The sequence below is a fragment of the Paramormyrops kingsleyae genome, chromosome 8 (assembly GCF_048594095.1).
Source record: "Paramormyrops kingsleyae isolate MSU_618 chromosome 8, PKINGS_0.4, whole genome shotgun sequence".
NCBI classification, from domain to species: domain Eukaryota; kingdom Metazoa; phylum Chordata; class Actinopteri; order Osteoglossiformes; family Mormyridae; genus Paramormyrops; species Paramormyrops kingsleyae.
The window spans coordinates 12,308,207-12,333,001 of record NC_132804.1 but is presented as its reverse complement, the minus strand read 5'-3'; the positions used below and the strand labels follow the sequence as shown (position 1 = coordinate 12,333,001).

At 40.2% G+C, this 24,795-nt stretch overlaps 2 protein-coding genes across 3 annotated transcripts; one reads left to right on the top strand and one right to left on the bottom strand.

The window, feature by feature from the left end:
• Positions 1–6,947: 6,947 nt before the first annotated feature.
• On the top strand, positions 6,948–22,066 carry LOC111857094 (endothelin-3). Of its 2 annotated transcripts, none has more exons than XM_023837600.2 (4): positions 6,948–7,344; positions 8,147–8,399; positions 18,200–18,382; positions 18,825–22,066. In XM_023837600.2, exons 1-3 carry the CDS (start codon positions 7,275–7,277, stop codon positions 18,357–18,359), a joined length of 483 nt encoding a protein of 160 aa, XP_023693368.1. In that variant the 5' UTR covers positions 6,948–7,274; the 3' UTR covers positions 18,360–18,382; positions 18,825–22,066. The 2 variants fall into 2 exon arrangements, with proteins under 2 accessions (XP_023693368.1, XP_023693367.1); XM_023837599.2 differs by having other exon boundaries at positions 6,949–7,344; positions 18,200–18,355.
• Positions 19,306–24,582, bottom strand: LOC140592265 (uncharacterized). Its single transcript, XM_072715253.1, has 2 exons — positions 24,375–24,582; positions 19,306–24,275 (listed from the first exon to the last, which is right to left on the bottom strand). The coding sequence occupies exons 1-2, from the start codon at positions 24,410–24,412 to the stop codon at positions 23,384–23,386; spliced, it is 930 nt and encodes a 309-aa protein (XP_072571354.1). The 5' UTR covers positions 24,413–24,582; the 3' UTR covers positions 19,306–23,383.
• Between the last annotated feature and the right edge of the window lie 213 nt (positions 24,583–24,795).

The window sequence follows — 24,795 nt, the reverse complement described above, 5'->3', positions numbered from 1 at the left end:
AGGCAATAGTTATCCTTGTGTTGGTAAGCCAATGCTGTCATTCATCACATGTGTTTTTGACAACAAAAAAAAAACTCTTCTCCAGAATCATTAAACAGAATTAGGTCAGAGAACAGACAGAAAAGCAAAACCAGAGAAGGCTTAGCAACAGCTACAATCACAGAATACCATACAAACTTTCAAAGGGAGGAAGTGGGTGCGTGTGAAGTCCTGGGCTGGATTCTCGATGTGGGTTTGACCAACATAACACCCATACCTCCGCATGGACAGCACCACAAACCTCCAAATTCCTCCTTGTCTCTTACAGGAACCTAGGACCGCTCCTCTGTGTTACATCCCTCCCAATCCAGCTGGCACTGCACTTGACCTTTTCTTTGCCAATAATCCTGTAAAGCCCAAACTTGCAGACTCCCCAACAAGGGGGTAGAGGAAGCTCAGTAGGTGCCTTGGAAGAATGTGTAAGACTGTGGCAGGGAAACATGAAAGGTTGAGGAGATCCAATATCAAGAAGGCAGCTTCAACAGGAATGCATTTGAGGATCTTGAAAGGGCCAATGTACCTTGAGTTTCCGTAAAGGATAACAAAATTTGGTGGCCCTCATGGACAGCTGGAGATGTTGACTGGGGTGGACTAGGGGAGGTGGTTGTGGTCTGCAATCAGCACCTTTATTTAGAGTACACACAGCTTGCAGTAACTAGATGTGGGCCATTTCCCAAACCTAGTCACCCCTCCTAACTAGTAGTCCATCACTGGGATGCAGAACAGGGGCGGTAACTATAGTTTAAGCTCACACTTACTCGCAGAAACCATTCCATATCCATATCACAAAACCGGAGTAAAGATATTCTGCTATTTCTACATCTGTAGGGAAAGGTAATCATTGTGCACATTTTAAAGAAATGGTCAACAAAGCGTAAAGAAGTGTTCCTGGAAAATAGGCTGGTCCATTAGGTAATGATACTGGTGGGCAATTGCCATGGAGTCTTGGATTGGGTACAGACTGCACAGGCAAGGATATAATATCTTACATCAATGACAAAGTTAGAGGGGTACTGCAACATCATGAACTGTATCTGTATCTGTTCAACCAACAAAATTATATGTCTCTGTATCTGTATTCATATAGAAGTCCAGCTAAAATATTATTTTCTAACCTAATATTCATTGCCAATGTAACTGTTGTGCCTTAACTAAACTAAGTTTTATGAACTTTCGAACTCCCCCACCAGGAAATACTGAACTGAGAAAAAGGAATAGCCTAGTTTGTAGAGTATGTCACGCTATCATCTAAATAGCCTATTACAAACTGGTCAATTATGCCATGAAATATTTCATTCATAAAAGACTGGAGGAAAAAAGGGGCATTTGTGAGACCATATGGCATAACCAATTATTTATAGTGCCTTCTAGTGGCAATAAAAGCCATTTTATCCTGATCCCTCTTCTCCATACAAGGTAATACGCACTCCTGAGATATAATTAGGTAAAGATGGTAACAGCAGGTTAAAGGGGGGAATATGCCAGTTCTGAGGGCTACATTCATATTTAAGTGAGAAAATTCGGCTTTGAGTAAGCAATGCACCAGAGAGTACAGCAATTGAGTAGTCCCAGAGCTAATGTGCAGGACGCAAAGCTACCTTGAAATCTTGATATTCAGACAGTACATTGTACACTGCTACTATGCCCACAGATGTAACCCCACATGGTAGGACTAAACCGTGGGATAAGGAAAGGCAGCTCTAGGTCAAGAGTTCATGCTATTTCCAGGATATAGGCAGGTCATGCTGATACAACCATAGATGTCTGAGGGGGTATGCAAGTGAGATGAGAGCAGAAGCAGCTGGATTGTTTCTTAGTGAATCATGCCTAACAGAAGTTTTAGTGTAGCAGTGTGATGGATCACTTTCCCAGTCCCTAGACTCAGACCATCCAGGGAGGTGACCTTCAAGGGGGTATTGAAGGGTTGCAGGTGAAAACTAAACTGTTTGCTGATATGACTGTCTAGGAACAGAGAGGTCCCACAGACCTCAGCACACCATGAGAATGACAGGTTCACTCCAGCCACTTCCTGGTTCCCCTGGTTTTTTTCAGTCTCTTGTGTCATATCCAGAAGCTTTGGGGCTCATTTCCACCAACGCGGTGCCGGACCAGGTTCTTTCCCCAAATCTGGAACTGGTTCCACGCTTTTCCACCAGAAAAAAAATGGCCCTGGGCCAGAAAATGGCTCCACTGAAAACGAAAGTGGGACAGACTATTGTGTCCAAATCTTCCGCATACCCAGAAAATTCAATCCATAACCAATAATGTTTTGTTTCAAGTTTCTTGACATATACAGATAGCAAAGTACAATCATTACCTGTAATGAAGTTTCTTGGACTCAGAGCCCCGCATATTTGCACACTAAATTAACACTTAAGAGTAAAAATATCACCAGTGCCAGCAGTGAAACAAATTGCCAGCTTATTAGCGAAATAACATTACATCGATTTTTTTATTCTGTGGAAACCGAAAGATCAATCTGCTGGTCAGATTTATTAATTATAAACATGTCACAGGTCGAATAAATAAAATTATGATGATCATATGGGGAAGAGATCATGAGGCGGACAGCAAAGTTCAATTTTGAGCAGATTCTTAGTGCAAGGTCCTTAAGGTGGGAACAAGAATAAACTCACACACACTGACTCGGGTGAAGTACAGCCTTTAAGGAAACAAAAGTAGATACAAGCAATAGAGACACAACACAATGAGTCATACTCTCAAAACTGCGAAATTTAAAGGCTCATTTTCTTCATTTTGTCACTTATACAAACTTAATCCAAAATATAAATTTTTAAAAAAGATTTTTTTAAAAGGGGCAGTGGTGGTCTTATGTTTAGGGTGGCACACTTGTAATAGTAAGATTGCAGGTTTGAATCTCCAATTGGCGCAGTACCACTGAGGTACCCTGAACAAGGTACTGTTCCGAGTATGCTGAATTAGCTGCCTCTTGCACATATGGGTTAAATGCAGAGGACACATTTCATTGTTGTGTGCATGTTGTGTGTCAACAATGACAACTGATCACATAAATAAACAAACAGAATTCATATGAACCTTTACTTCCACCTATGTAACATGTTTACATTCTGTTCTTTTTTGAAACCGGTGGAAATGCAGGCAGGTTCTCAAAGAGCACCAAGCAAGAACCAGCCCAGTACTGACTCTGTGTTGGTGGAAAAAACACACACAACCCACCATACAACACTGCATCAAAACCCCATACACTAGTCAGCAGCCGTACATGTAGCAACAAACGGGAGAAGAGCCACTGTGGCTGCAGAAGTGGCAGTAAGAGTTAGTACAGTACATGGCAGTAAGAGTTAGTACAGTACATGGCAGTAAGAGTTAGTACAGTTCATTCGTAAACAGGGTGCCCTGTAACTGGCATCCTCCCAGCAGGAGATGAATGCTCACCATGGATCTGTTGTTGCTCCAAATTTTTACCAAGTCCTGCTAAATCCTCTGAAAATGAGGTATTCTGTGAAAAAGGAAGAGATTGCTCATGTTTAATGATCAATGAACAATCCACAATCATTGTTAATATCCAAGTAGCAGGGATCAAATCTAGGAAACCTGGCAGAGATTGAGTTGAAATCCAAATTCAGAGTTGATATTTAACAAGATTCTAAACAAAAATCTCAATTCCGAGCCAAGAGGACTGAGACAGCGTGTGACTCAGTGGGCTAAGCCTCTGTGTCTATGATCAGAAAGTCACCAGTTTGAACACGGCCTCGGCAGAATAGTCATCGCTGTGGGCTCCTGTGCAAGGCCCTTAACCCCCACCCCTAGGGGGTGCTATTACAGAGCCTTCTCTTGCTTTATTTATCTGTCTATCTTCTGACCTGTGTCTTTCTAATAATGACACTTTATTGCGGAGAAATTCTCTTCACCTACCCCCCATCTTACTTTCCCTAACACAAGCAGGTGAGAGCAAGCTCGGCAGCAAAGGGCAGCCCCCCCATAGGGGTGGGGGTTACGGGCCTGTTTCAGAGAGGTAAAAAGGGAGGTAGTGGGAGTGTATGAATTGTCAACAGGCAGCAGGGTCCTAGAATATGGATCCTGACGTGTGCAGCTGAACAGGGCTTTATTTATGAAACTACTTCCAGGAGTTCAGTGCAGGATTCAGTGAGAAGGTACCGCCTCAGGCAGTCAGCCAACAAGTGGGGAGAAGTCGTTCCAAATTGAGGAGACGCTTATGCGCTTTCTAGTGAAAAAAGTAAGTGATAGGATTAGTAATGACCAGCTCTTTCCTCCTCTCGCTGTCTCTCCCGATTCCAGTAAATCCTCCTTGGGAAAAGCCTCCAGAGGAGTGAACCATGACCCGCTGATTGCCTGCCAGCGGCGGTTTGTTTGGTTTCCGCACATGTTGGAGGGAGTAATTAGTGGCTGCGGACTGTGGTGCTGAAACTGGATTAGCGGTAGTTAGGCGATCTCCCGTCGCCCGACCCCCAAAAATGTGTTGACTAATTAGAAGCAGGTGACTTCAGTCTTCAGGTGGGAGAGCTGAGCTGAACACAGTGGAAGGGCAGGACTGCATGTGGAATCTGGATTCTGGTAATATGACAATAACCCGATTGTGCAGTTGAGTCGTTTTATGACTATATATATTAATGGAAAATGGACCCTGACCTGAAAAAGGAGATAGGAGATGCATAGATGGATGTTTATTAAAAATCTGAATGGGATGAATCGTGTGGTGGGTGTACACAGTTTATTTTTCTAATGAAATCTACCTTATTTGTTGTTCAGTAGCTGAATTACAAGAATAGCAAATAAATAGATGATGCTCAAATCAGGGTTCCAGCTTGTGGCTTCAAGTATATCATTTCTGTTTTTTATATCCACATTGTTCAGCATAAGAATTTGCATGTTTAATAACTATGTTTAAAACGGCGAAAACAATCACTTGGTTAGTACTGAAATGATGGCGTTTAATGCAGCTGGTTTTTGCACGTGATAATATGTCACGCATGGAAACTTTTATCTGTAAGCATTTTTATATACAAAAAAACTTTGATAAAACTAAGGATGGTTTTATACCAGGGGTGGGCAATCTTATCCAGAAAGGGTCGCTGTGTGTGCCGGTTTTTGCTGCAACTTCCTAATTAGATTACTAATTAGAGGACTGATTGGCTGAAGAGTCCTCACACCTGGGTTTGAACAGCTGACCTAAAGGTTATCCCAAAAACGTGCATACACACCGGCCTTTTGCAGATAAGATTGCCCACCAGTTTTATACTAATAATCCATTAAAGCCAACTGTCTTCCAGACTGTGAGCACAGCTTTACTAGTTATTCCTTTGCTTTTGACCTTTTTAATTACCTTTCATTTATGCAATAAACATGTCTTTGTCACTGAACCAATAGCTCAGTGTTCTTGCCATATAAACATAAAAAATTCCATTTTACACATCTGATTTTTTTTTTATTATTTATTTCATTGAACCCTTCATACCTATCCATTTGTTTCTTAGCTATGGACCTATTTGCATTGTTTAGAATACATCTTCCTAAAATTGCATAAAGCTATCTTAAATTCTTAAATAATATCTTCTGGACTTATTTCAAAATAAAGTGGCTTTTTTAAGTTTTAATGTATGCATTACTGTATTTGAGATTATGAGAACTGAGCAGAATAATAAGCAAGTTTATGTTAATGTTTATGAGCATGGTGCGGGAAAGAATAGAAGCAAATTGGAAAGTAGAAAGTCAGACATGGAGTTTACTATGATAAAAATAAAGGTGAGTTACATTTATTAAAACCTACAAGCGTCTTGCTTGACTGAACACAAGACTTGTACATTCCCATCCACTGTTTTAAATATTATAGAATTTTATTTAATTTCCTGCAGTTTTGGATTGACTGTATGGTAATTCATAATTTTCAGATCACTTTCAAAAAGTAGTTGCCCCCAATCCTGACAAAGTTCTTCACCACCCCCACACCATGGATGTTGGATCTTTAATGGGAACCAGACCACACCATCTCTCTCCACTAAGCCCAAAGAAAAACATTCACTTTGTGGAACAAAGATTCTGAACGTTTCATCTATTTCCATGCAATTGCAACATACAGCAGAGTAGAAGTCTAGGGTGGGGAACGGATGAAGAATGAGGGGCTTGGTTGAAAGAGGGTGGGAAAGCCCTCCGTGAAACATAGTGAGAGAATCTCCCCAAAAGCACGATTGTGCTCCATCACTCCATGGTGAAAATCTAATTTCAACTTGATCGCTGCCGAGTTTCAAAATTGACTGGCTTTACAGTAAATAAAGTGTAATCTTCACCAAATTAAAATAAAATCTTCAGTAAACTAAAATTAAATTAAATAGTTAATTAATTAATCTTCACTAAGAATATAATCATCAGTAAAAAAAATAAATAAAAAAAATTCCAAACACCACAGATCCTTCATACGAGCAAGATTTTATGATGTAGGCTACTGGTAATTCTTCTATATTTGCTATTACTTGTAAAAGTTTAAAGTTGAACAAATATTTCGAGCATAATACATGCATATATTACTGTAGGTCCATACCACAGAAACTTATAATAATCCTGATATGGTTTTATGCAACGTTGTAGTTCGTTATTTTGAAACTTTCAATTCAATTCAAGAAGGTTTACTAAATATTTATTACATAAGTGAAACATACAAAACTGGAATACATACCAGGTATAAACGTTAATTATGGTACAACGAGATGTTAAACGAGAAAGTGGGCATATTTCATTTTTTGTGATAGTGGCAGCAATACGCCGACGTAACTACCAAAGTACAACTGTCTTTAAAATGCGAGCAGCACGTGAAAGTTTCTGGAAGGGACGCACGTGTTCGAGTGTATGATCGTTCCGCGTTTCAGCGGGTGGTGCTTGTCTGTGTATTGACTCTACAGCATATAAAATGTCCTGCCCTAATCTACTTAAGGAAGAGACCGGAATGTCATCTCTCATGTCAGCAGGGAGTGAGGAACGGGCTGCGTCTGAAACCATGCTCGGTAACCGAGTTAACGATTCGTGCAGTAATGAAAAATGAACACGTGCGTCGTTCTGGGAACATAATACTTTTCAAAAAAATCTAGACTTATGTGTCGACTTCAGTTGCATTGTTATTAGAGCAAAGAAAAAAAGATTTTGCTTTGGTGAACTTTTGTATTGGATACTAACGATAGTAGTGTATATTTGTGTACTGCCCCTTTTCAATCTCAAATCAATCGGCGTTTTGGAACAGTGGTATGGCTAATGTAGCCCACATGGATCTAGGGTTTTTGCTTTTTGTTGGACTAACAACTGCTTTTGCAAAAGGTAAGTTTACAAAATACGTGCATTAGTTTAATTCATAAGTAATATATGAGACTCCGTTTATTGCAAACTGCTGGTAGGACGTGTTTACTATGTAACTTTAATTTACAGGTGAAAGTAGTGGTATTACTCTTAGAAAATAATAATACCGGTAACTAAAAGAAAAGCACTGTTTATAAATTTGCTGTGCAAAGTGTTTTCACTAAGTTAATTAAATACATTTCTGATGCAATTGAGTCCTGTACACACTGAAAGTTTGAAAAGTCTTGTTTTGTTTAACTTGCCAGATGAACTCCCAGTATGAAATCATCTGAAATTAAAATTTAAACTTCCTTAACGCATGGTTAATAAATTTATAATAATTTACTGAAAACCCCGTCGAACCTTAAAGTGCGACCCAAGTGTTTCTGCAAAACAACAGCAATCGCACGTTTAGTCTCTCTGGGTAACAATGATTTTAATGTTTAAACTGTCAAAGGCAACTTTAGCGGTTTAATCTTCCAGATCAGTTTTGATAATCTGCTGGTGTGCGCGCTTTTCCCACTTGCTAATGTCGTTAATCTTGTCAGTACTTGTAAATCTCTTTTCTCTAATCGCCCGATAAAAATCGACTCCAGTTCAGTAAGCATTCGATTTTGAAAGGATTTCTTTAGATTTTGACTTATAAGTCATGAGTAAACCTACAAATATATAAATCGACTGACTTTAAAGTAACAAATAGCCCTGTAGTATGAATTGTCACGTTTCATTTATGGGGTACCCGTCCTCTCCAATGTCACCCATGTTACGCACGGTCTAATTTAAGGTTCCGCGGCTCTTAACAAGGAGGCGATCCGGGAAAACGGACTTGAGGCGCTGCAATTGGATACCCTGTCAACTCGCCCTACTGTGGAACTAAGCATCCCCTCCAGGGCCATTAAGAGCGCGGATGCTGTTTGTCCGGACTGCGAAGCGTCAAAGCCGCGGAGGAGGCAGAGGCGCTGTACGTGTTACACTTACAAAGACAAGGAGTGCGTGTATTACTGTCACCTGGACATCATCTGGATCAACACGCCAGAGTGAGTACCGACTCTAACGCATGACAGCTCAATACAAAGAGGTTGAGGTTGAGCTTCGGTGCAAATATTTAATAAACGATTTTCTTTATCGGTTTCTTATTCTCTTGCTCAGTGCTGTTTATTTCTGTTTTATATTTTAATAGTAAAACAAGACTCTATTACCCTAATTTGACAAGGTGAGAAAATTAAGGTTAAATCAGTTTCCTTTTTGTGTGTCCACCTGTCATTCCTATTTACAAAAAGGTTGAGCACTAGCAACACAGTTGTTTAAGTTTTTGTGTTCCGTTCCCACCCTGTGTGGGTGTGTGTGTGGAGATTGCATATTTTCCGTCTGTTTGAAGGTGTTTTTTTCTTGTTACCTTCTATCAGTACATAAACATGCAGTTACTGTAGACAATCTGATACCTGTGTGCCCTGCAATGTGCAGGTGTCCCATTTGATCTTTGGTTTAAGGTGTCTCTACACTTTTACACAGCAGTTACACTGAAGGGGAAAGTGTGTTTTTAGGGTTCTGTGGTCACTGCTGTGTATCTTTTCTGGATCTTCTTGAAGCAATAGGAGCAACATTGGCTTGTTTTTCTGCTGACGAACAACATGAAATGATAACAAGGAGTACAAGCTTGGGTCTCATTCTGTGAGAGTACATTTTTCATCATTTTAATCCCACATCGCAAATTCAAAGTACTTGAATTCAAGTGAACATTTTAATGTTTCTTAGTACTAACAAAACACTTTTGAGACTGACAATACAACAGCAGGCATGGTGCTTATGTAAATTGATCTTACAGATATCACATTTAACGTAGCTAATTAGACAAGCTGCAAAAGTATTATATTTTAGCAATATAATAGACAATTGGACTGTAACAAGACAGAGGACTTTTTTGTTTTATTTCCAGACAGAGGACTTTTATTTTGTTTTATGTCTTTCCTCAGTCCTAGGAGTGGAACTTGCAGTACTAACTGTGCAAGCATAGTAATATTCTGATATGGTTAACTGAATACATTTATTGTGCTCTGTTATTACAGCAGTGATTTTTTTTTTTACAAGTTCACTTTTAATGTGTTGATTGATGTATGAGTATGATTTTGTCTTACAATTCTCCCACAAATGATAACCTGCTCTTATACATAAGTATTTTTTTTTTTGCTTTGTATGTAAAAATTGTGACAATACAGTGTAATTAGAGTGTCCACAAGAGTCCGTTCCATGATTGCCATCCACTGTGTTCTTTTGATGGTATTGTAATTTCTCTATGTTGTTCAGCCAACTGCAGATCCCTTGGAGACAGGAAACTGATTGTTAAGGTATTGAAAAATCAGTTCCACAGACTGGTGCAATACTATTATAAATATGCATATATAAGACTAGTGATTTAATGCATTTACATAGGACTTCAGAAATGGATTATTAAGGCACCATAAAATATCATGGTTACATGAAATCTCGTGATTGCTGTCAGATCTACTGAATGGTGTGAACAAGTTGACGTGTTGGAAACAAGGGAAATGGGCAAGCTTAGGGGTTTGAGCAACTTCAACAAGGCCAAATTGTGAGGGCTAGGCATGGGCGTCGCCGCATTTCATAATTATTTGTTTGGACCCCCCCACATTTAACATAAAATAATAGTTCACCCAGCGCTGTTTCTATTGCTTCACGAAAGAATCCATTCCACTTGATCGACATGAGAATAAACATAATTCATTCAGAAATTTCTGGGGGAGGGTCCCCAGACCCCCCAGCAGTGTGTCCCCCCCGCATTCAAAATGCTTCTTACGCCACTGTGGCTAGGCAATGGGTCAGGGCAGGTCTTGGGGGTTGTTCCCGCTATGCAGTGGTCAATAGCTACCAAAAATGGTCCAAGGAAGGCCAACCAGTGAACCGTCGATGGGGTCATGAGCGCCCAAGGCTCATTGATGCATGTGGAGAGTGAAGGTTGGGCCATGTGGTCTGATCCCACAGGAGAGCTTACGTATCACAGCTCGCTGTAAAAGTTAATGCTGACCATGAGAGAAAGGCGTCAGAACACACAGTGTGTCACAGCATGCTGAATATGGGTTTGCGTTGCAGCAGATCCCACTCTGACCCCTGTCTGCCTACAATGGGCACATGAGCATCAGAACTTGACCATGGAGCAATGGAAGAAGGTGGCCTGGTCTGATGAGTTTTCTGTTATATCATGTGGATGGGATCCAGCATGGTAGTGCAGTGATCAGTGTGTGGTGTGTTAATGCGCCCTGCGGTGGGTTCGCACCCCATCCTGGGGTAAATGTGCCCTGCGATGGGTTGGCACCCCATCCTGGGGTAAATGTGCCCTGCGATGGGTTGGCACCCCATCCTGGGTTGTTCCCTTCTTGCACCCGTAGCCTCTGGCAGAGGCTCCGGACCCCTTGTGACCCTGAACAGGACAAGTGGTTACTGAAAATGGATGGATCATGTGGACGGCTGGGTGCATGTGCATCGTTTACCTGGGGAAGAGATGGCACGAGGATGCACTATGGGACAAAGGAAAGGTGGCGGAGGCAGTGTCAATCTCTGGGCAATGTTCTGCTGGGAAACCTTGGGTGCTGGTCTTCTTGTTGATGTTACTTAGATACATACTATCTACCTAAACATTGTTGCAGACCAAATACACCACTTCATGGCAATGGTATTCCCCGATGGCAGGCTATTTCAGCAGGATAATGTGACCTGCCACACTGAGAAATTTGTTCAGGAATGGTTTGAGGAACATGAAAAAGAGTTAAAGGTGTTGAATTGCCTCCATACTCCTTAGATCTCAATCCCATCAAGCATTTGTGGGATGTGCTAAACAAACAAGTCGATCCATGGAACCCCACCGCACATCTTATAGGACTTAAAGGATCTGCTGCTAATGTCTTGATACCAGATACCACAGAACACCTTCAGAGGTCTTGTGGAGTCCATGCCTTGACGGGTCACAGCTGTTTTGGTGGCACGAGGGGGACCTACACAATATTAGGCAGGTAGTTTTAATATTATGGCTGATCGGTGTGTGCACTGCTGAAAAATACTGCAATCCATAGTACTTCCATAATGTAGGACCAACACAAGCATTTCTTCAAAGTCTTATAGATTTGACAGTTTCAGTCAAGCTGAAAGGCCACTGTCAATCTGACAATTCAAGCTAGAATCCTAGAACAACCCAGTGAATATTATGTAACACGTCAATTTGCCACATGTTTGTCCAGTTTTAATAAAAGGATGTAATTAGTACATATACTCTAGCACAGGGGTCACCAACATGGTGCCCGTGGGCACCAGGATGCCCCCAAGGACCACATGAGTCGCCCGCGGACCTGTTCTAAAAATAGCACAACTCACCAGTGAGCAGCGTCTAAAATTCCTGTTTAATAAATTCATGTTTATTATACATAAAGTTTAGATAAGTTTAGGAGGCATTTCAAACTGGTAGCCCTTCGTATGGCTCAGTACCTGTGCAGTAGCTCTGAGTTTCAAAAAGGCTGGTGACCCCTGATCTAGCACATTACCAGAAATTTTTGATATATGAACAAGACGGCCTAAATTGCTAACATTACAGTGAACAGTTGTATGCACCAAATTGTCTGATTTTGGAGCATGAACTATCAATTGTAGCAATAGAATGGAGTCCAAAAAGTGATTTATATGTTTTTATGCCAGTATAACTATAATCAATTTAAATGGCTTATTAAGAAGGAAATTCAACATTAGATCTGTTTCTTCCAAACCATTATTTCCTATTAATCTAAATTATTTTGCATGAACTCAAGGCTGTTGTGGAAGCCTTCAGGCAGCATGGAGAGCAGAACAATTCAGTGTATGATGCTTAGGACAGACCACAGCATTATTCTTTTTCTACCGATAGATGGGAGCAGGGATGGCATGGAAAAAAAGTTGTGTTCCTTATTGAAAAATAGAAAATTACTAACGTTTGAGTAGTAGAGATGTTTGAATCTGGCAGAAGGGGAGGCTCTGGTTTGGATTTGCTGTTTAAACAAAGCTTAAGAAACTAATACAGAGACGGTGGGAATAAGGTGGAGCAGGCAGGAAGAGTTCAAGATGAATGCTGACAATGACCTGAGGTACCGAGTCGGCTCTGCACCACCCTTTCACACGGTTACCTGCTATTATTTTTAAATAGACATAAAGTAGCATCATGTACCGTCATGTAATAAAATATAAGCACTCAAATTCAATAAGGAATTTTGTGTTATGAAACAAAACTCGTTTTGTAGGTCACCTGTTTGAAACAGGTCTGCACATCGGTGAAATTTATAGTCTTATTAAAGCGCGGTAATGTTTCTAATATCAAACGAGGTCAGACATTAGATTTGTGCAAAAATCTCTCATGCAGAATGTCCAGAGACATCAAATGAATCTAGTAAAAAAAGAAGTAAAGGGTTATTTTCATAATCTTTTATGGAGACATTCTGCAGAGCTGATTAAATGGTTCATTTTCCATTTAAAGATTTTAGCATTTGGTAGGCTCTGGGTTACACCTAGAATTTTGCTGGTTATGTAATATCTCTGCAACTTTGTCATTTTATACTGTTTTAGATGTAAAATCAACGTAGGCATATGAGTAGAGCCTTTAGGTCATTTAAGTAACTACTGAATTACCTGGAATATCTCTTTACTATGTTCTTTTGTAGAATATATTGAATGGGGCTTATTGTACAAGTAATCAGGAATCATAGTTGGCTTAACTATAAACTCTCTTTTATTGTGGGTTTATTATTTTCTTCTGTAAAAGCCTTCAGGAATCTTATGAATGTTATGACATCAGAATAAATAATTAAGAGCCTTTAGCTTTTGCCCTTTGGCTTATCATGATTGCAGACACTCCTGGCGATGTAACGTGAGAACTTCACATGATCTTGTAGGAATGTAACTATGGCTTGTCATAGTACAGGGAAAGTACACTAATATACAGTAATAATGCATTACAGTCTGCAAATTCTATAAATAAGGAAGGGTATCAGCCAGCAATGAGCATGAAACAGCTTTTAATGAGCATGCATTTTCCAATTTTGCATTTTCATGTTTTGTTGACAGTCTGTTGCCTAGCTGATTTTTTTATTGTCTGAATTAGCTGAATAATGTACTGCAGCAGTGTAGATTACAAGCTGCCCTCCAGTTCTCAGTTTACATTGGGGGAAGCAGTTAATGTCCTGTTGCCCCCTAGTTATGTGACAATGTGAAAGCCAGGTACAAGGCTTTCATTTCTACAGAAAGAACAAATATTCAATTAAATCATAATAATATACAGAAAATGCAATTATAATCATAATTCATGAAATCTCATGCAAAAAATAACTTTGGAATATGTATTGGATTTCATTTTTTTAATTAATTAATGCGGTCTTGTATTCAGACAGAATAGCCTTATTTGAACTGGCATCCCATCCAGGTAGTTCCTTACCATGTGCCCTGTGCATTTTTGGGTTGGCTCATCACAACTGTACATTGGATAAGGTTATGGATGGATGGATGGATGGATGGATGGTCGGTCGGTCTGTCTGATTTGAACTGATTTGTCTGATTGGACTATAAAGGAACTAATCTGAATAACTGAGTGTAAAAGCAGAGTTTGATGTAAACATGTATAGATGAGACTGACTTTGTATTACATAGATGCTGTAGTACAGTGTTTCCCAACCTGGTCGTCGGGAACCTTCAGACAGTCCACATTTTTGCTTCCAGGGAGCTGGGAGGGAGCAAAAATGTAGAGTCTCTGGGGACTGGGAAACACTGTTATAGTATATGTAAATGCTAGGTTTCATTTTGAATTTTTCTTACTATTAATGGCAGATTCTATCTTTGGTTAAATAAGAATGGTGTTGTGAAATCTTCTTTGGAGTTCATAGTGATTAATAGTTCCAGAAACAGTAAATTACTACCTTTCCTTTTGAATTTTAGATATGTTTTTTTCCATCAGGGTAACAAATGGGTTCACTGATGATGGATATAGGTCATTCTCCTTCACAGTTATATAAGTAGTACCTACCTACACACATCAATTCCTTCTGTAGAACGTTCATAGTAGCTAAGTTATGAACGCATCATATATGCATCCTGTGTCCCACATCAGTACCAAACCTCAGAAACACGTTGTGAACAGAGTTCAAACTGGAACTGCACTAAAAGCATGCCAATGCCTTTTATTGCCTCACCTTTGCCTACACCCAAGATAAATATCATTGCGCAGATCCTAAGTAAACCGCTGAGATTATTAGGAAGATCAAAGCTGCGTTTTATCTTCTGTACTCTTTGCCAGGCTATATTGTTTACCACTGATGGCCAAATTTATGTCACAGATTCATAATCCCTCAGGCACAGATGATCATCACGAAGCCTCGCTCGGCTACTTTGACCCAGGACTAGCTTCACCATCCATGAGACAGATTTTTTTTCGGACTGAGTTAGGGAAACGTTCACATTTAACTATTTACAGATGAGGTGGCGTGCGCTATATGTGAACTATGCACAGTGATTTTAAAAAGCATAACCTTGGTATGTCACCTGCTTACATTATGTCTGTGTCCTGGATATTCCTGGGTTCCAGTAGACCTTTAATGTGGATAAACTATGATCTTTCCTATTTATCAATAAACTAGGTCAACTGATGGTTAGATTGTGCTGTAAAGATGTCCAAAGTGTAAAGGTGGGGTTTTATTCTTTATTTATTATGCTGTAAAGGAAATATTCAGACTCAGCCCGTGCAACACGAGATAAATACATAAGCAGATAAAAGCTGTGAATAGAACCGTCATAATGCACTGTTGTGTGTAATTGATATTTTAATGCAGTAGTCATGCTTTTCTTGTGATGACACTAGCATTTAAGTAGATAAGCTTAAAAGAAAAATGATGCCTTATTTGCATATATAACATTTTTGGCATCGTTATGATTTGCTCTTTGAAAACAACCCACCATTTCTCATAGAGGCATGTATTTCAGATCAGATCGTACTCTTGCATAGTGTGTTGGAGTCAAGCTCCAGGAATTGCACGATGGAATTGCCACAATCCTGATACTGTTACAGTCCTGATACTGTTATGCTGTATGGGAAACTGTGCAGTTATTTGTGCTGGGGCTTGTCCATTTTGATTAACTACAAACTTACTCTGTGTTTCCCTGAGCTCACTGTTCCGCCAGGCTGGCGAGGCGGCATGAAAGCTTCCCCCTGTCGCCTCTCCTTTGAAGTCAGGTATCTCTCAGCAGGAAGCTGCGAGTGCCTTTATTCCCCCCACTTGATGGGTGCCACCATCAGACAGCTGGGCCTCGATGTGCGCTCTCCTCCAGGCACCATTTTTGTTTTCTGGTTATCACCATCTTTGGGACAACTGGGTCTCCCAAAAACACTACGTTTACAAGTGAAGTATAAAGCGCTGCTCATAATGGAAGATCCAAAAGGAACACCCCCCCCCACTCATCCTCCTTTGCCTCCTTCGAAAGCTCTGAGATCGGGGATTTGAATCCCATCCCCACTGTGTGTGTCTGTGTGAGAAGTCCGCATGTTCTCCACAAGTTCTGTAGGTTTCCTCTTGGGGACTCCTTTTCCTCCCATAGCTCAAAAACAGGCGTTTAGATCAAATAGGCTCATTGTGTGTGCCCACTGTGCTGGGCCAGGATCCCCCAGCATGGGATTCTGGGATACGCCTCAGGTCCACCGCCACCCTGTTCTGGATGAGCAGATGGAAGATGGATAGATGTGATCTGTGGGGTGGTCAGAATCACTTTGACGACCTTGGTTCTCTACCAAGTTTGCATTCTTCCATATTTGATATGTGTTTTTGTGTAGTGTACCTTTCATATGTAAAATGCAGCTTTAGATAAAAGGGAAGAATACATTTACGAGGTCAAAATGGCCAAGGATAGCTTGGATAATTGTACAATAAAGGTATTCCAACAAAGAATATTGAACAATCAGCTGAGTGTCTTAATTCTAAATCATAAAGAGTGATTGGAAGGGACAGGATATTGAAAGTTGTACTGGAGTGAAAACTAGAAATTCATCATACGAATGTAATGGAGTAAAGGTTCTGAAGTATTAAAAACACATTGCCAAGTTCCACTGCCATTGAACATGTGCTCCTGATGTAATATGAGCCTGCCATCCATTCTGCATCGACATAGCTAAGGTGACAGCGCAGGTGGTTCATGCACTGGATGCATGTTCAACCCTGTGCTCGTTTGCATATTGCTGCTGCCAGTGGCCCCACCTGCTTGGAGTGTGTAGGGGGAGGGTGAAGGGACCCCATTCTCATATATGCTGCGGCGTCGTGTTTTACACGAATGCCCCCTTTTAATTTAATGCCATATATGCATCTCCTGAAGTACATTTTTGTGTTTACATCACATCGTTTAAGTTAAAATAACACGTAGTAATCACATTCTTTTTTATAAAATGAGAATCATTTTTTTAAATCCATGAAATCTGAAAAACATGCACATGGCCCAGAGCACCATCTCCTCGATAAACTGAGAAGTCTGTGAAGTTGAAGGATCCATGACTGTAAAAAGATACTCTATACTATATACATAGGATCCCTTAGTAAGCAAATAATGTAAACTATGGCCCAGTCCGATTCAATCAGGTGGTCTAATTTCAAGGCTGCCTTTCCCTTTCCAGAATTCTTCACAGTCTCTAAAGCAGGATGTGCAATTATCCCCTACATTTTTGTTGATGAATTCTAACCTATTAGATCTGCATGCTCAAGCTTGATCCTCAACTAAGGTGTATTTATCTTTCTAAATGAGAATTGGGAGCAGAATGCCTAATGTTCTGACTTGATTTTGGCACTCTTCCCCAAAGCTCATGAAGACCGCCACAATGGATAGAGCATGAAGAATAATGAACCAGTATCATATCACTCAAGGTTTTATTATCACTAATACAACTGCAAGGTGCTGGGAATTCAGTGTAGTTCACATGCTTTAAATATTTTTTTTAGGAATTGCAGTTTGCTTGCGATTCCGTCTTTGCTTTTGGACTTCGAAAAGAGCTAAATGTTAATTTTCTTCTGCAATTCTAGGGCAAGTTATAACATATACAGCATAGCACTGATTATCCACTGCAGGAGCTGTTATGCAATTAAGATGTCAAAAGGTGTGACATAAATGATTGTTGTGTTAAACTATGTGCATAAACAATAAATGTACGTGCAGGGAATGACTGAAGAGTACATTCTTGTTCTTTGCTCACAATGAGCCAACACAGTTAAAAATAAGCAAGAAAAAGTACATTAATATATTCTGTGATTACTAGCTAACAATAATGCTGCTTTATGGCCTTAACAGTCACATTATTACACTGATATTCTGTCATTTTCAGTATGAAATTAATTTGTTGCATCGTAGTAGATTTTAGAATAGAACAAAGGAGAAACTTAACCAAATGTGAAAAACATTGTGTCTTTATAAGCATTAAAAATGTCATCTGATTAAAGTGATTTAAAAATACATTCATTTAGTTACTGCAGGTGTATGTTTGCCCATCAGTTCTGTCACCCATTAATAACAAAATTACACATATCCATTCATCCATCCTTCCATCAGTCCATCTGTAAATGCATACATGCATCCATCCATGCATACATCCATCCATCCATCAATGCATGCATGCATCTTGCGCACATTCTGCGGGCATCATCAGTTTTCCCTGCTTAAGCTTAAACGCACATGAATATCCAGCCATAGTGAGTTTCCGGGCCTCCATTCCTGATGCTGTGACATTTGCTGTGCTGTTCCTGTCACTGTGACTCACTGCGTCCCTCTGTCTGGCTATCTGCAGGCGCACAGTGCCCTACGGCATGTCCAGCTACCGCAGCCCGCAACGCATGCGCCGCTCCCCTGGAGGACCGCCGACAGACCCGAGAGCCGCGTGGTTTCCACGCTGTGCGTGCACCTCCCAGAGTGACCCGGAGTGCGGTCGATTCTGCACGGCACGGTAACGCACATGGCAACGTAACTTTCAGTATGTCCTGTATGTGCTGATCGCCTAAAGCTTTGCTAGCGGTGCAGTTATGGTTGTCATGATGGCCTTGCATGTTGAGGTTTGCCATATGGAATGCCGGTATTCATATCAGTTCAGCTCAGAAATTATTTAGAGACCCTCTGGGTTCAAAAGTATGGCACAAGTTCAAGGCATATTTCAAAAATCAACAGGTAACCTGAGTCATGTATTTTTATATATTTATAAGTAAATATGTATTTAGGTAGAACACAAAGTCATTGCAAGCTGGAAATAATTATAATTGATAAAAAAGCGAGGATAAATGAAGTGTTTTCAGCAGGATTGAGTGTTTCCTGTGATAGTAATTACAATGTATTTTCTGTATACAATAGATGGCAAATATATCATCTGGTATATAACAGTATGACTGGAAATTTACATGCATGTTTTTGTTATCATGTAGTTGAGGATCTCCATGACGACATGGACAAGAGCACCAAGAAAATACTGTCGATCATACTTCCCTCGTCTTCTCTGGAATCTTCCTCACTCAGTGTTCTGACTGACTAGTCCATGGGTTGATATTTTTAAAGGATTCACACTTGAAACTCCCCCCATGCTCCTTTGACTGGCTGAAACGAGCCTCACAGAGGATCAGATTAACCTTAAACCATGATTGACCCTAAGTGGCAGACCAGTACAGATGCGGTATTGTGAGCTCATTGTGGGGAGGTCAGTTTCTTCATGCTGCTTGCTACCAATGGAGGGCGGAAAAGTCTGGAATGTGTGAGCATCTAAGCCACGCAGAACAGATGTGACTGCACATTAATGTGGAGATCAGCTGAAAAAAATCAGTTTTACTCAGTCGATACTATAAGCCTCTTTCGTTAGAGTGGCTTCTATCATACATAACAGCAGGATAAAGTAATTGCAGGCAATGGGAGGACAGCAAAACTGTTAATTTTTTATTTACTCTGCAGCATCATTAAAAACTCTAAACATCATTCTATTCTGTGTGCCCACAGTATCTATATTCACAATTTTATACTTGTATATAAGTGTTCATGACATGGGCTATATTAAAACATGATGTCAGACTTACAGTATATAGGTTATATACATCTAACTCTGAAGGGAATTTCTTGTTTACATTGAAGAAAGCAAACAATAGATGTCATGCTTGGGTTGTTTTAACGTGAGATGGAGTACGGGAGGCAGGCACCATAAAATACTTCGTATGGTTCTGAACATGCTTTGAAAAACATTTTTTGGCTGCAGCCATTAACTCCCAACTTTGAAATTCTGACGTGACCCCAGAATTATATTTAACGTAAAAAATACAGGTAAAGTAATTTACCTCTGTAAAAATTATGTGCATGCTAATTTTTTAACTTGCTTTGTGAAGTAATATTTATTGTTTTATTACGAGAAATACATAAATATATAATATTGTACATTTGGTAGTTTTTTTTTTTTTACTGTGCCAATAAATATTTCGATATTTCTTTTCTAACACTGTTTTAGAAGAATACACTTAAATATTCTTCCATTATTCTACACTTATGCACCCAGCGAACATTAATGACTATAGCTAATATTACAGTTTAGATCAAGACCTTGCAAAATACAAACTAAGATGTTAAAAATGATACAGTAACAATACAATAGAAATACAGTATTTCTAGTGCTAACAAAAGTACTAGTTTTCAAAGTAGAGAACAATGTAATATTTATGAACATGATACAAGGTAATTACGTCACTTTGGTGGTTACTTTTGGACAACTGATCCTGTTCTTCAGGATGGCACTGCAACGCAAAGAAAATGTTAATGCTGATATCATTGTTATCATCATGGGTACTTCTCTCAGAATTATTAGGGCACCCAAAAGTCTGTTCAGGACATGCCATTAAACATGGATGGATGGGTGGATGGATGGACGGACGGACGACGGGTGGATGGATAGATGGATGGATTCCTTTTCAGAAAATCCACAGACTTCCTGATTGACATATGGAAAACTGTAAATGGATATTTCTCTATTTTCTCAAACACACTGGGACATGTGGTGTTCACCTTTCAGTTGTCAGCCATACTAAAGGTCCACACGGGGTAGTGGCAAAGACGAGGCTCTGACTTCCCGCCTGTTATTGCGTAGCCCTGACAGCCTGCGGATCTTAAGGAAGTTACAGCATCACCCTAGTGCTCATTTCTGGTCAAACATCGACCTACAATGTAGTATAGTTCTTTCAGCTGTGCGTGACAACACATTTTACCCATTACCTCACAGTATTATTGTGTTCTGATATATGTTTCAGCTCTATAACAATGTCTATACGCATCCTTTTAATCACTTGTAACGACTTGTGTTTTCGTATTGATTTCAGTTACCTTGTTGCATTATAGCTACTGAATGTCAGGTGTAGCACAGCTTGGTTTATGTGTCATTCAGGTGTACAGGCATGTCATCAGTCTCCCTATTTCCATGCAAGGTTGTCTGAATATCAGCTCCATTTACTTCCTGAAAACAGAAATGGACTTTTTTGGTGTTTTTCAGATTGTAATTTAAAGGAAAATGGTTATTCGTTTTTTTTCTACTTGGGCACAGTATTTTATAAAGAAATGTGAATGTAAAAATGATTTATTATTCTTTTATATCAAAACATATTGAAATGAATAAAACACAATCAGTAATTATACCTGTCAAACACCTGTCAAGATTTATTGCCCTAGTGGATATAATGTGCACATACACACACATACATACCAAAACTATGTGCTTCTAATGTAGCAGTGCAGTCAAGTTGGAAGGCATCAAAAAAATAAGCAATTTCATTCTTCACTTAGAAGCATAATCCTTTGCTATGATTATACTTAAAACTGGACTTTTTAAAAACTGGTGTTGTTTCCATGTCTTTCTGCAAGAGACTTGCCAAAAGTAAATTGCATTTCCCTAAAAACAGCACCTTTATGTTGTTTATTTTCTCCATTTTAAGGCAGTAGGCCCTGGTCCAGTCCAGGGTATCTCAGTATGCTAACCAGGATTGATTCACATGAATGAAATCCACATTGTTCAAGTAGCACTTCAAAATCTCACGATCTCATGTAAAAGCACAACAAAATGCAAATAATTCCTGGTAGTCTGTGTTTCACTCTGTACTTATTTTTCAAATCACTGAGAGTTAAGAGAATTGGAGTTCAAATGTTGCATTATTATAATATATGCATTCTGCTGCACTTCTGCTTAACTGTGACTGTTTAGGGCTGTGGAAAATGTGACAGGCAAAAATATATTGTACTTGTTAATGTAAAAAGTGAAATGTAACGTTATTAAGTATCTGAATTAATAGATTCTTTCGGGAACTATGGAAGCTGCTCTGGTAAAGGGTCTTCAGTGTAAATGTTTCAATGGGAATGAATGTGTTGAGCAGATTCCTGCCCAAGGTCTTTGTTTTTCATTTGTTTTTTTCAGATTTTCACAGAAGTACATTTAAAAACAAATAATATATAAAGTTAATGAGCCTGTCAGTCTGGTCCAGTGACATATTAAGCCAACTGATTGTAAAAGTGCCTAAAATAACTTAAATAATATAAATATTAATTGCCCTTCACCCAACTGTTTCATGTCATACATAATGTTCAAACTTTTCATGTGTCCAGTTATATTGTATAAATGTATATATACGAATAAACTACGAAACAACCATTCAGATTTTGTATGCAATTCTATGTGCACAGAAATCACGGAGCATCAGACTTTAGCTAAATTTAATCAACCAGCACAGTCCACCCATTTGTGAGCTGGCATGACATCGAGAACAGAAACCTGTGAAGAAAACTCAGGGTTTTTAATGAGGAAAGTGATTCACCCCAATGGCAACTTTACTGGCTTCTTCTTATCAGCAGTATCACCAAGCCGATGTGTGTAATTATATAGAGGGAGCCACGACCATTGAGCAGACAAGAGTTGGGGGGGGGAGTTGCCAGGTGTCATCAGCCAAAGTGAAAATGCATTCACACAAAGAATACTTTTTTTGCAGATCTGCCATTTGCCCTGACATGATTAGCACAACAGAAGCAGACAAAATTCGATATCTCCTAAAATAACTTCGTCCTCTCTGTTAGCTATTCCTTTTATAGTAAGCTTAATTTAGAGCCGCCCTTCTGTTAACACTCAGAGCACTCGGGTGTCAGTCTGCCCAAAAGAAAGAGACTGACAGGTAGATCTGCCACAGCTTAGTGTGCTTGTTTAGGCAGGGCTTACTGTTTAGGAACTTTGGGATAAAATGTAGAGTTTTTCATTCTGTTTTTGAGTCATGACAAATGCATCTTATAGATATAATTGATCTGGATAGCTGACTAGTTTAATAGTATCTTTGTGCTTTGCTGATTGTTTCAAATGAAATACAAGTAAATTGTGGCTATAATTTGAGACATTATTTTGTAATATGAGCTATATTTCCAACACCACTTTACCACTGGAATTAGTTGCAGGGTGTCAATTCAGGTAAAATTTGCCATCTGATATAAGTGTTAATTATAACACCTGTCATACAACGGAAACGAGGAGGTGTCAGGCAAACAAAAGTGAACTTTTTTGGGGTTAACAAACAGGAGCAGTCGAACAAACCACAAGGGGTCAAAATGGGAAGGTTAGCAAAAGGTAGGGCACAGGGAACAGGAGGTATGATGTCAATGACCAGACTAACAAAGACAGGACAAACAGGTCCTTTTATACATGGGCTACTAAGGGGCAATCAATACAGAAGATCTCATTGTCCTTATCCCTATCCAAAAGAACTTGGTTTTGATAACTCCCAGGAATTATCCTAGGAGAAGTATACTAGTAAAAGTAATAAGCCTATACATTTACAAACAGCCTGGTCTGGTCCAGCAGTCTGGTGTTATTCCTGCCCTCTCAGTCCCCCCAGCTCCAACAGCCTTCAGAAATACATATTTACCTATTAGGCTAATATCTGTCTTGATGATGCAGTAGATCTTAAAGTTCAGCCTAATTTCTAACTCACCTCTTGATTCTGCGCACTGTCCTCATCCTGCCATCTTCCTGCTGCCTGCGCACTGTCCTCATCCTGCCATCTTCCTGCTGCCTGCGCACTGTCCTCATCCTGCCATCTTCCTGCTGCCTGCACACTGTCCTCATCCTGCCATCTTCCTGCTGCCTGCACACTGTCCTCATCCTGCCATCTTCCTGCTGCCTGCGCACTGTCCTCATCCTGCCATCTTCCTGCTGCCTGCGCACTGTCCTCATCCTGCCATCTTCCTGCTGCCTGCCCACTGTCCTCATCCTGCCATCTTCCTGCTGCCTGCGCACTGTCCTCATCCTGCCATCTTCCTGCTGCCTGCCCACTGTCCTCATCCTGCCATCTTCCTGCTGCCTGCACACTGTCCTGCACACTGTCCTCATCCTGCCATCTTCCTGCTGCCTGCACACTGTCCTCATTCTGCCATCTTCCTGCTGCCTGCGCACTGTCCTCATCCTGCCATCTTCCTGCTGCCTGCACACTGTCCTCATCCTGCCATCTTCCTGCTGCCTGCCCACTGTCCTCATCCTGCCATCTCCCTGCTGCCTGCGCACTGTCCTCATTCTGCCATCTTCCTGCTGCCTGCGCACTGTCCTCATCCTGCCATCTCCCTGCTGCCTGCACACTGTCCTCATCCTGCCATCTCCCTGCTGCCTGCTCACTGTCCTCATCCTGCCATCTTCCTGCTGCCTGCGCACTGTCCTCATCCTGCCATCTCCCTGCTGCCTGCGCACTGTCCTCATCCTGCCATCTTCCTGCTGCCTGCTCACTGTCCTCATCCTGCCATCTTCCTGCTGCCTGCGCACTGTCCTGCACACTGTCCTCATCCTGCCATCTTCCTGCTGCCGGCTCCTGTGCCTCTCCTGCCTTCTGCTGACCACCACTTCTTACATTCACATTAAGTTTGCAAAACTGCACCTATACTTTTAATGTAATGTTCTGTAGCTCTTAACACTAATATTTCCTACTTACTCTTCTTTTACCACCAAAAAAGTGTCTGATGTCTCCATCTTTCCTTTTCCTCATAGTGTGTCTGTGAATAAAATCTTATCTATATTTAACAAAACAGTATCAGATGAAGCTTCTAAAAATGTCTATAAATATGAAATTGTGGAATTCAGAATCAATACCACTAAAATTCAAATAATAGGGCTTATTATTTGCTAGCTAGTTTTTTTTTTCGTTGCCCCTATAGTAGGGCTGGACGATATCATATCGATATGATATCGCCCAGCCCTACCCTATACTGTAGGTTTCACTTATATTAATGTTTTTTCAGAGCATAACGTTAGACCTTCTTATGCGTTAACATAGCCTAATAACAAACCACACAGGCTAAAGTGGCGAATTAATTTCAGAAAGGCACAATTTATTCATGATAAAATGAGAATGA